This window comes from Mesoplodon bidens (assembly GCF_964165515.1).
Source record: "Mesoplodon bidens genome assembly, chromosome: 4".
Taxonomy (NCBI): domain Eukaryota; kingdom Metazoa; phylum Chordata; class Mammalia; order Artiodactyla; family Ziphiidae; genus Mesoplodon; species Mesoplodon bidens.
In genome coordinates this window covers 57,091,985-57,104,944 of record NC_138160.1, presented here as the reverse complement: position 1 = coordinate 57,104,944, position 12,960 = coordinate 57,091,985, and the positions used below count along the sequence as shown (strand labels likewise).

Below are 12,960 nucleotides of genomic sequence, written 5' to 3'. Positions count from 1 at the left end.
GGGCTCAGTAGTTGTGGTGCATGGGCTCAGTTGCTCTGCGGCATGTGGGATCCTCCTGGCAGGGCTCGAACCCGTGTCCCCTACATTGGCAGGGGATTCTCAATCACTGCACCACCAGGGAAGTCCCTGGTCTACTTTTAATATATGATTGTAAATCCTCTTGAATTTTCTAAGTAGATATTTGTATTATCTGAATATTTTGAGGGGCTTCCCTGGTGGCGCAGTGGTTGAGAGTCCGCCTGCCGATGCAGGGGACACGGGTTCGTGCCCCAGTCCAGGAGGCTCCCACATGCCACAGAGCGGCTGGGCCCGTGAGCCATGGCCGCTGAGCCTGCACGTCCGGAGCCTGTGCTCCGCAATGGGAGAGGCCACAACAGTGAGAGGCCCGTGTACTGAAAAAAAAAAAAAAGAAAAGAAAATTCTAATACAAATAATTTCTTAAAGAGAATCTAAAGAAATGAAAAATCAATTCCAGGTTTGGGATCTGGTTTCTGTAAAGCTACTGGAGTTAATTTTTTTTTTAAGTTCAGAAGAATTCTATGACCAGGAACCTGTTTTTAAGTTATCTATGTATCTCTGTAATATGATTAGAGGCAGTGGTTCTCCTACTTTAGCATTTATCACAGTCACCTGGAGGACTTGTTAAAACACAGACTGCTAGGCCTACTCCCAGAGTCTCTGATTCAATAGGCCTGTGATGGGGCCCAAGAATATGCATTTCTAACAGGTTCCCGGTGATGCTGCTGATGCTACTGATCCAGACACCACCCTTAGAATCACCAATTCCAGAGATCCTTAAAAGTTCCCTCTTCCTCTAAAGAATCGATTCTAAATACCTAAAATCCAAATTGAATTATCCCCTAAAACGAGTATATCTCAGAAAAGCCTAACACCTAAAAGTTAAAAGATTCTCTGCCCTAATAAGGGACAGAGAAGAGACTGGCCAGGCCGAAGTGCGTTAACTGGCGGCCTGCAAGCAAGTTTTATTTAGCCCGTGTGGTTTTAAAAAATTAGACGTCAACATTTAAAACTTAGAAGAATTCACTTAAAAATCCAGTTTTTCAGTTTCTGTTTAAATATCAAAATATACTGCCCGAGGGAAACTACATTCCCAGAAAGAAAAAATAGGCTGTGGCTGAGTAATAATTACCTCCAAAAGAAACGTTTTTCTTTTGGACTAGGTAACAAATGCACATGTATAAAATTCAAAAGGTACAAAGAAAGGTGTACAATCGACATCTCTCTTCTACCTGAGCCCAGCATCTAGAGGCTGCCTCCTTTACATGGAACCAGTGCTTTCCAGATGCTACCACTTTGCATTTACCTGGCCCCTATTCAAGTATTTGCATTACCTGCCTGGTCCCCTCAGGCATCTGAATTTGCATCTGAGCCCATTTTACAGTCCCTCTTCTGCATTCCTAGGCACTTGGTTTATCATTAGCACTTTCACACTTCTTTTTTTTAAATTAATTAATTTTTTAATTTTTATTTTTTAGCCGCACCACGCGGCATGTGGGATCTTAGTGCCCCAACCAGGAATCGAACCCATGGCCCCTGCAGTGGAAGGGCAGAGTCTTAACCACTGGACCGCCAGGGAAGTCCCCAAGCTGATGTCTTTAAAGGTCTGCCTCTTAGACTGGGAGGGTCACAGAGCCACAAGGTTAGGGTTTGTGTCTTCTTCTTGGTGTCTATATCCTGACGGCTAGGGTCTCATCAGACAGACAGCAGGTGTACAAGGCTTGTTGAGTGAATGAATGAATAAATGAACAAACTGTGCATTACTTCCAGGGCTCTGGCCTGAGGTGTGAGTCAAATAACAGTTTAATCACGTGAAATCAAGAATTTAAATCCCATAAGGACGCCATCAGTCTCCCAAGAAGAGAATCAGAAAATGTGTAAAGAAAATAATGACTCTTCTCTTCTTATAGAACTGGACCCAAAAGGGGTATCAGGACACTCCAGAGGCTACTTCCCAGAAGCATGACAATCTCCTGTGCCCTTTTCTTCCTTACTACAGGCCTCAGGGACTCAAACTTCTTGCCCTTTCGCCTAAACTCTATCATCTACTAAAGATCATGGGATTCTACCGCCCCACTTCCCAAGGGCTGGTTGTACCCTTTCTTTCTCACCACTCAAGAAATTATTTCATGTTATAAATTTGCCGATCATTACAGAGATACAGACAGCTGAACACAGGACCACAAACATGAGGAATTTCACAAAGTATTGAGAAATCTTACAAAATGTTTACAGTTCTTCTTCCCTACTGCCATTCCGAGCAGCAGAAGCCCTGTTGTTCCCGCATTGTTTCAACATACATTAGTGTTTTGATTATGGCATGTACTCAGATATACAGTGGGTCACCTGTGCTTCTTAAATACAGGACTTACATGCTTTTAATCTACTTATCCCTCTTCTTCAGCCTCCAGGTAGTACTGCAATCTTCACCTTGTAGTTATTCTCAAGGGCAAACAAGGTCACAACAAACAGAAACAGTGCACATATTGCCACTTATAGGTGGAAATGTATTATTTGCACTATGACCCAAATAAATGAAAAAGAAATTTTATTACAGTTCCCCTCCAACCTCCAGTTCCATACCTATTACCTTATTTGACGAACATGATTGCTTTCAGGCCCTCAACTAACAGCTAACATTAGCTACATTACTTTCATCTCCCTCACCACAACTTCCCAGGATTCCATAAGTTTTATTATTTTTGAATACTTAATTCATTTACAGGGCTTAAAATTTTTAACTATATAAAAATATTTAAAAATAATTCTTACTCTCCACTGTGCTACACCACCACCCCAGTCAACCATTTTTATTAGTTCCCTATGTATTCTTCCAGTGTTTCTTTTTATTTAAAAAAAAAATTTTTTTTTTTTCGGCCACGTGGTGCAGCTTGTGGGATCTTAGTTCCCTGACCAGGGATCGAACCTGTACCCCCTGCAATGGAAGCGCAGAGTCTTAACCACTGGACCGCTAGAGAATTCCCTCATTTTTTAAAAGACAGCTTTCTTGAGATATACTTCACGTACCATGTAACTTAACTTATTCAAAGTGTATAATTCAGTGGTTTTTAGTATGTTCACAGAGTTGAACAGCCATCACCACAGTCAATCTTAGAACATTTTCATCACTCCAAGAAGAAACTCTATATCCATTAAAATTCACTCTTTTCCCCATCTGTTTGTAGTATTCCCCTACAATCTTTAGTTTTGTAAGGTCCATAGTGATGTCTCCTCTTTCACTCGATCTTAGTAATTTGAGTCTTCTTTTTTTTTCTCTTGGTCAACTTAGCAAAATATTTGTCAATTGGTTGAACCAACTTCTGGTTTCATCGACTTTCTCTATTGTTTTCCACCGTTTCTTTTTGCTAAGACAAATATATATTCTTATTTTTCCTTCTTCCTTACATAACACGTAGCATACTATATATTCTGAACACTAGTATATTCTGAAGAATGTACTTCAGGTCAAAGGAAAATGATCCTCAAGATATCTGAGATGTAAGAATAAATCAAGAGCCATGAAAGTGGTAAATATGTGACTAAATCTTAATAAATACTAACTGATTAAAACAAATATAAATGTCTAGTGAAACACCAAAAGAATTAAATGTACAAAAATAATAATAAATAAGTGAGGAAGGAGGAAAGTGAGGTGAAATGTGTTATCCGTGGGGAGGGTAAAGGTACAAGTTAACTTTAGGTTTTGATGTTATGAAGGAGTACTGGAAGCAGCGCTTCCTCAGATTCTCTTGGCCACGCCCTTCTTTCCAAGGTGCTGCCCGCCTCCTCCTCTGCACTGCTGCTGCCTTTGCCCAGCTTCCTGAGCGGGCTGGAGTCCAAACTGAACTACACCAAGCCTATCTGACCTTCCAGAGTTGGCTGCAACACCACACCACTGAGCCTGACAGCTGGCTCCCTTAGCAGTTACCAAAAGACCAGATGACACAGCCCTGTTTGGCAAGCCTTGGCTAGTGGGAAATGGAAGAAGTTAGGAAATTGCATTACCCTCCCCTCCTCCCTTCGACAGACTGTGCAGAGGGGCAGCTTCCCTTTATAAACCTTCTGGAGAAGTCCCAAACTCTAAGTGAACACACTTGCTGGGAGACTCCTATGACTCTTCACAGTTTGTCATCAAGCCTGGCCACTGTGATAACATAGTGTTTTTCCTCGTCTCACTTTCCCTTTTTTTCCTTACCCATACTTCCCTAGATCTGCATCTCCCAAATAAAGCAACAATACTTTCACCTTTGCCTGAGGTTCTACCTTCTAGAGGACCCAAGTTAAGGAATTACGTGTACTGTAATTTCTAGAATAACCTCTAAAAGAATAAAAATAGAGTATACAATTTCCAAACTAGTTTAGGAAAACAAAGAATGGTGGGAAACAAGCAATCCAAAAAAAGGCAAGAGGGACTTCCCTGGTGGCACAGTGGTTAAGAATCTGCCTACCAATGCAGGGGACACAGGTTTGATCCCTGGTCCAGGAAGATTCCACATGCCGCAGAGCAACTAAGCCCGTGTGCCACAACTACTAAGCCTGCACTCTAGAGCCCGCATGCCACAACTACTGAAGTCCATGCACCTAGAGCCCGTGCTCCACAACGAGAAGTCACCACAGTGAGAAGCCTGCGCACCACAATGAAGACTAGTCCCCACTTACCGCAACTAAAGCCCGCACGCAGCAACGAAGACCCAACGCAGCCCAAAATAAATAAAATAAATTTTTAAAAACAAACAAAAAAGGCAAGAAATAAGAGAAAAATGAAGATGGAGTAGTTGAAACAAATAGCACAAAGATGGTAGATTTAAACCAAAATGTATCAGTAGGCACATTAAATATAAATGGACTAAATGCTTCAGTTAAAACAAAATGACTTTCAGGAAAATAAAAACGAATATGAAGTGAAATGTATACATTCAAAAGTATTTAAAATAAATCTAATTTTCATAATGAATTTTAAGGTTTAAGGAGTTTTCTAATCAAACAGAACTCAGAAAGACATACTATTCAGAAAGATTCCTAATGTTAAAAAGTTTCCTTCATTATTGTAGTATACTGTGGAGTTCCATGAGGGAAACTAAGGCCAGAACTAACAGTATTATTAGATCACCATTTTTATTTCTATAATCTAAAACAAACACGGATTTTCTCTATAATTTTTTTAAATTAATTTATTTATTTTTGGCTTCATTGGGTCTTCGTTGCTGCACGCGGGCTTTCTCTAGTTGCAGCGAGCGGGGGCTACTCTTTGTTGCGGTGTGCCGGCTTCTCATTGTGGTGGCTTCTCTTGTTGCAGAGCACAGGCCCTAGGCGTGTGGGCTTCAGTAGTTGCGGCACATGGACTCAGCAGTTGTGGCTCGTGGGTTCTAGAGCGCAGGCTCAGTAGCTGTGGCTCACGGGCTTAGTTGCTCCGTGGCATGTGGGATCTTCCCGGACCAGGGCTCAAACCTGTGTCCCCTGCATTGGCAGGCAGATTCTTAACTACTGTGCCACCAGGGAAGCCCTCTCTATAATTTTGAGACTAGAAATTCCTCCTTACATCTAACTAAAATATTCACCTTAACCTTATCAAGTATACAAATAAACCCCAAAATTGTAGAAAGAGATAAAGCAGCCCCCAAAAAGGCACTCAATGTCCCTTTTATATACAGTACTGTGAGTGTGTGTCTAATATATTTCTAAGTAACTTTTCAAAAGGTGCCTACTCATGCCCTTTTACTTCAAGTAGGGGGAGATAAAATATTCTGATTATGTTAAAGGCATCTCCTTCAAGCCACTGATACCTCTTGTGGACAGAGCAAAAGGAAGGAAGACAGCAGTTAATTTGGTTACCTAGAGCCTAAGTCTGTTTACTTGTAAAGAACCATTTGGGTCTAGGCGCAGAGAGTATGACTCTTGGGAGAAAGATCTGTACTTTGGTCAAATTATGTCTTAGTGTGTGTGTGTGCACACGTGTGCTGCTAAAAATACATATTCTTTCTAATAACCTATAAGGGAAAAGAATCTGAAAAAGAATATGTATATATACATGTATATAAAAAACTGAAAATAATGCATATTCCTGGACTTCCTCCAAGATTTATTGAATAGACTCTCCAGGGTGGGATTACATTGTCTTTACTGATAACATTCTTCACTAAGAATTGTTATTTATAAAATCATGAATATCATAGTTAAACTCAATCTAGAGTGACTAAAGTTCATAGATTTAAAATAAACATACCTTTGCTATGGAAACCTGATTCACTCTCAGAAGGGTATACCCTAGAAAGAGTCCTGCCTATAACAGTATATCTTCATTGAACCTGAAACATGGACTTCATCATACATTCTCACCTACATTTTTCTGATGACCCAGGGTAGGAAAGTTGAGGGGGATTAAGTTAAACAGTCCCTGGGTATGAACCTGAGGGAGGCTAACAAGGATAGTTCATTAACCTGAACTATAAAAGGTAAGCCAGTCTCAGATAACAAACCACCAAAATGGCGGTATTAGATATACACCATTAAGTAAATACTTTACCAATCATTACAGAGGAAGCTTTAAAGTAATAGGTTTCTTAGATCAGACTTTCCTTTCGAACTGTTCTTCACTGGAGTTTCTTCTAAAGAATCATTTTATTTACAGTCGCAAATGTCTTTTTAACACATTCAATGTGTATTATATGCTGGAATCAAACAGCTGAAGGAGCTGGAATCTTATGAATACAGCCAGGACAACAATGGAGAGAGTCATGAACAAAAATATCACAGTCCACACAAAAAACATTTTGGCACACAGTGCAAACATAGACCTGCAGTGAAAAGAAGAAAACTAATTTAAAAAGTAGTTTCCAAAAGTTAAGTACAGCACAGTTAGAAGACATTCAAGTTGCTTTGCTCTTTCATATCTCTATCACTTTTTCCCTACTCACCTACCAACTTTATTAGTTCCAATGTACTATATATTCTCAAATCGAAGGCAATTAATTTTTTCCAAAAAATTACTCCTTAGAGATGAGGGAGGGGGCTTCCCTGGTGGCGCAGTGGTTAAGAATCCGCCTGCCAATGCAGGGGACATGGGTTCGATCCCTGGTCCACGGAAGATCCCACATGCTGCGAGCAACTAAGCCCGTGTGCCATAGCTACTGAGCCTGCACTCTGGAGCCCACGAGACATAACTACTGAGCCCACGTGCCGCAACTACTGAAGCCCGTGCACCTAGAACCCATGCTCTGCAACAAGAGAAGACACCGCAATGAGAAGCCCATACACCGCAACAAAGAGTAGCCCCTGCTTGTTGCAACTAGAGAAAGCTTGCGCACAGCAACAAAGACCCAATGCAGCCAAAAATAAATAAATAAGATAAATAAATTTATAAAGAAAAAAAAGAAATGAGGGAATAACTTCGTTTTTGAGTCCTTAAAGTCCCTTGGGGACTTCCCTGGTGGCGCAGTGGTTAAGAATCTGCCTGCCAATGCAGGGGACACGGGTTCAAGCTCTGGTCTGGGAAGATCCCACATGCCGCGGAGCAACTAAGCCCATGTGCCACAACCACTGAGCCTGCGCTCTAGAGCCCATGAGCCACAACTACTGAGCCTGTGCACCACAACTACTGAAGCCCATGTGCCTAGAGCCCGTGCTCTGCAACAAGAGGAGACACCGCAATGAGAAGCCCTCGCACTGCAACAAAGAACAGGCCCCGCTCGTCACAACTAGAGAAAGCCCACGCGCAGCAGCAAAGACCCAATGCAGCCAAAAATAAATAAAAATAAGATAAATTTATTAAAAAAAGATGGTGTCTTCTTAAAAACTTTCAAATGAGTCAAAAAGTGGTTCTAGTGAGGATGCAGCTACTGATGTCAAAGAGGCATGTAAAACTTAATAAAATTGGTTTAAAAAAAATTTTTTATATATATATTTGGGTTTTGGGGTTTTTTTTTTGCCATGCCTCAAGGCTTGTGGGATCTCAGTTCCCCAACCAGGGATTGAACCTGGGCCACGGCAGTGAAAGCACCGAATCCTAATCACTAGACCACCAGGAAACTCTGATACAACTGTTTTACGAAATGTGAGAGTAGAATAAAACAAACCATCCTTTCAACTAATATTTTATATAATTTATAAAGTATAGTTTTAAATATGGACATGTAACTAAATTAACAAAAAATTAAAACTAGACAGTGATCTATCTTATTTGCAACTTTATATAAGTTTATATGTTCAAATTGGCCCCATCAAAATTTTAAAAAATATTTTCTCAGTGGCACAATGGGGGAGTAACCTTTGGTCTGTGGTCACTTTAAATGGTAACTTCAAAATGAGTTATGAGTGCCTAAAGTAAAACATGGAGAAAAAAACTTTTAGTATTTCCAAACTAATATTTCAGTATTTCAGTTTAGCTTGCAAACTGAAGACAAAGTACTAAAATATATTTATAGCAAAATTAGAATGCAGAATTACAAAACAACTGTTTGTAATAGCTCGCATTTTATCTCTACCTACTGTTATACTTCTGAGGAATAACCTGATATGAGCCTGGTCTTCAACAATCTATTGAAAACTTATAATACTATTTCCTCAATATTTATTGTACAATACTTAACATTTACAAAGCACATGAACTTACATGTTGGTCTTTCAATTCCCCCTGACAGGCATAACAAAATCTGAAAAAGAAAGTTTAAGAATCATTTTGTTAAGGACTCACTCATTAAAATAGCTCAGGAAAATTTCAACAAGAATTCTCTTATTAATAAGTACAGTTGACCCTTGAACAACACGCAGGCTAGGGGTACCAATCCCTGAGGTCAAAAATCTGAGTATAACTTTACAGTTGGCCCTCTGGCTCTCTGACCCTCCATATCAGCAGTTCCACATCTGAGGATTCAACCAACTGTGGATCATGTACTGTAGTATGTATTTATGGAAAAAATCTACAAGTATGTGGACCCTTGCAGTTCAAATCCGTGTTGTTCAAGGGTCAACTGTAATTATCTTTACATATGATTTTTAGGAGAAAGAATTAAGAATACCAGTAATTTAAGAAAATTCCACAGTAAATCCCAAGGTCATCTGACAGCTTAAAAATCTTCCTTAAACAAATTTTATTTTATTTTCATCAAGGTTAAATATGAGTATGATTTCTCAGCTGGTATTCTGCAAGGGAATTAAGACCTACAGAAAATGATTTGCATGATTATTTTTCAACTTTCCCAAAGACAGCAGACAGCTGGTACAAGTCTAGATGGATAGAAGTTAATTTATCATAAAAATGGATGCCTAAGGGCTTAATTTCAAGGAATGGTTTAAAGAATTAAAAGTTCTCAAAATTTATTACAAAAGAGAGCAGTTCTGTCCCTAACCACCCCCACTTCATTTCCAGAGAAAATGCTCATAGTGCTACCTCTTGGTTTTTTTCATAGGCCATTGGCTATGATCCTGCGACTACAGAAGATGAGATTTTAATTCTCTTTCAACTATCTTGAACCAATAGCATGGGTACACATAACTACATGGAAAGAATTGAGAATGACATTTGTTAAGTCATTTTGGATAGAACAATATTAAATGTTTAGTTTATTATGACTATATAGACATATTCAGCTGAGCCATGCCATACAAATTTTCCTCTCTGTAAAACACTTTCTCCTGGAGTTAATAACTGTATTGTTATTCATAAGCTTAAGTTTTCTAATTACCACTAACTCAGCCCCAACCGATCCCTGAGAAGTCTGAGTATCCTCTGTTATGTTCAGCTACATCAGGAATTCTATAGTTTCCATCCTCTGGTGACACCTCTCCTGGAGCATTCTGACCTTCTCCAAACTGGACTGACTGTTCTCCATATCTGACATACAAGTGTCATTCTAGGACGTCATCCTACAGCTTTCTTTAGCCACTTTTGAATTAGGTAAATATTCCTATTCTCTTTCATTCATTCTCTTTCTCAGTTCTTTTGAGTCATCTTTCCCACAGCTTCCCAAGAAACTCTCTTGAGAGCTTACAAGTCTGAAAATATCTTTATTCTACCTACATTTTTTTTTTTTTTGGCTGTGCTGTGTGTCATGTAGGAACTTAGTTCCCCGACCAGAGATCAAACCCACACACCCTGCATTGGAAGCACGGAGTCTTAACCACTGGACTGCCAGGGAAGTCCCTATTCTACCTACATTTAAATACCTTGGCTAGGTATATAATTCAGGTTGGTAATAATTCTCATTCCAAATTTTGAAGGAAATTGCTCCCTGTCAGCATCCAGTGTTGCTCTTGAGAAGCCAAACAATTTTAATTCCAGGTCATGTGACCCAATTCTCCCTCTCCAGAAATGTTTGTCAGCATCCAGTGTTGCTCTTGAGAAGCCAAACAATTTTAATTCCAGGTCATGTGACCCAATTCTCCCTCTCCAGAAATGTTTGGGGTTAGTATTTTGCTGTGTATTCTGAAATTTCACAATGATACACTTTAATGCAGGTCTGCCTTCAATATGTCAGGCACTTGACAGTCCCTTTCAATCTAGAAAGTTCTTTCCTTCCATAGCAGAAAATATCCTTGAACATTTCTTTCATACTCTTCATTTGATCTTTTCTTTATTTTTTATATTATTTTGATATTAGGCCTTCTGGATAAATCTTCCAGTTTTACACCATGGAAATCAGCAAATGCTACAAATCGGGGCTTTTTTTTTTTTTCTTTTTGGAGAGCTGATTTACCAACATACCACCACTCTTACTACACATAGATGGGTTTAGGGAAATTAACAGATCTCTGGAGATCCAGATCTGTTTAATGAATTATTTCAGTCATAAACAAGGCACTCTACATCTCATTTTCTATATTAGCAGTAATCTTGACCAAGTGAATATGACTCTTTTTAATGTAGTAACAATATATTCAAACATTATCACTTGTAACAGATACAAATTACTCAAAACTCATATACCTTTCTCCATTATGTTCTTCCAGGGGAATATCTTGAAAAGCATCCAAAGGAAATAAGTGATGGTAAGACCGAGCCAAGTGGGGAGCAGACACCAAAGTAAGACCTAACACATAAAGCAGAAAGACATATTTAATAACCCACACCTCATAAAGATGATGGCTGAAATGTCAAATGATATAACTTAGGCTAAATATTTTCAAGTTCTTTTTTTTTTTAGGATTGCAGGCATTCATTTCTTTAGTTTACCTGTGGCCATAAAAGGGACTCCAGGATGGAGTCTTAGTTCCGTCACTAAGTATGTGACCTATCTTGGCATATTTCCTTACTTATAAATTAAATAAAATTCTACAATTCTGTTACTTTAACTTCTCATTCTCCTTATATATATTTATTTTATGAAGAACTGCAAAAACGTCTACTAGATCTACTGCACTGCCTTTAAAGAACATAATTTTTTTCAGAAAGAGAATTAGGAAACTCTTTTAGAATGCCATGTTTATTTTTAAAAATGGAGTACTAGGCACACAATGAAAAAAAGTAATCTATGTCTTTTTTCACAGATTAAATCCAGAAACATAGGCAGAGCTTAATATTTATATTTATTTTAATAGCAATATAGGTAAGAAGTTATTCAAGATTAATTTACTGGATCATGAACAGTTGGTTTCTTACCACAGATTTTACATTCAACAGGAAGCTCGCAGTACTTTGCCCGACACTGTGGGCAGAAATAGCCTCCTAATGTAAGTCCTGGCTCAGTGTTGCTATCCAGATGCCTGTGGGGGGAAACGTTACTTTTTAAAAAGTGATATATAAAGATGTGAGCAGTTAGAGCAAAAGCCACTTTGATTTTAAAACCTTCAAGTTGTTTCACTGCTCACTTACACTCTGTTCATTTTTGTCTTTTTTTTCCTCTCTGCATTTTGTTTTGAATAGTTTCCATTAATGTCTTTGAATTCACTCATCTTCTCTTCTTCAGTGACTAATCTGCTGTTAATCCTAATCCAGCTTATTTTTCATCTAAAACACTGTATTCTTCATCTCTAGAAATTTGATTGGGGTCTTTTTTCTATCTTCCATATCTCCTATCATACTCATGTACTCCTCAACTTTCCTGAGCATATGGAGTATATTTACAATAATTATTTTAACACCAAACTTATTACTTCTATCAACTGTGTTATTTCTGGATATGTTTCCATTCTACGATTTTTCTCCTTGTTATGGGTCATACTTTCCTACTTCTTTGCATGACTGGTGATTTTTGATTGGTTGCCAGATATTGTGAATTTTGCTCTGTTTTGGGTGCTGGATTTTTTTTTGCATTGCCTTAAATACACTGTGGCTTTTTCTGGAATATACTTAAGTAACTGTGAAATAGTATCATGCCAAGACTTGCTTTTAAGTTTGTTAGGCTGTCCAGAACAGATGCTAGTCTAGAGTTAACTTGGTTTCATTACTGTGGACTCTATTCAATGCCTGCGGTGTTAAGAGGCCTTTCCACACTGACTGGTGGTAACATGAACTACTCCCTGCCCCGTGTGAGCTCTAGGGATTGTTCTGCTGCTCCTCTCCAGTTCTTCTTTCCCTGGCCTCCAAGACATTCCCGGCAGGAATGTACAGATCAACACTCAGCTAATGACTCAGAGGAAGCTCTCCAGAGCTCTCTGTGCAGCTGTTTACTCTAGAGTACTCTGCCCTGCAAAATGGTAGCCACTTCCACCCCGCCCCCCAGCCCCAAACTCTGAACTTTGTTTCTGAACGGAGCAAAACCTCCTGGTTCTGTGTGGGTCTCCCCTCCCTGCACAGAAGCCTGGAAATTCTCTCTAGGCAGTAAGCTGCAATCATAGGGCCCACCTCATTTGTTTCTCATCTTGCAGGGATCATTATCTGCACTGCCTGTTGTCCAATGTACGAAAACCACAGTTTTGTATATTTTGTTTGGTTTTCTGCAAGGAGACAGAAGTGTAAATCTAGTCCCTATTACACTTTTACAGCTAAAGACAGTAGACTTATTTATG

General features: G+C 39.1%; 1 protein-coding gene across 1 annotated transcript in view; it reads right to left on the bottom strand.

Annotated features, from left to right (window-relative positions):
- NAIP (NLR family apoptosis inhibitory protein) overlaps positions 1 to 12,960 on the bottom strand; it is a 62,438-nt gene that overhangs the window by 35,649 nt on the left and 13,829 nt on the right. The window contains 3 exon segments of the mRNA XM_081231285.1: positions 8,627 to 8,666; positions 10,940 to 11,042; positions 11,612 to 11,715. Coding sequence (XP_081087411.1) covers positions 8,627 to 8,666; positions 10,940 to 11,042; positions 11,612 to 11,715 — 247 coding nt within the window.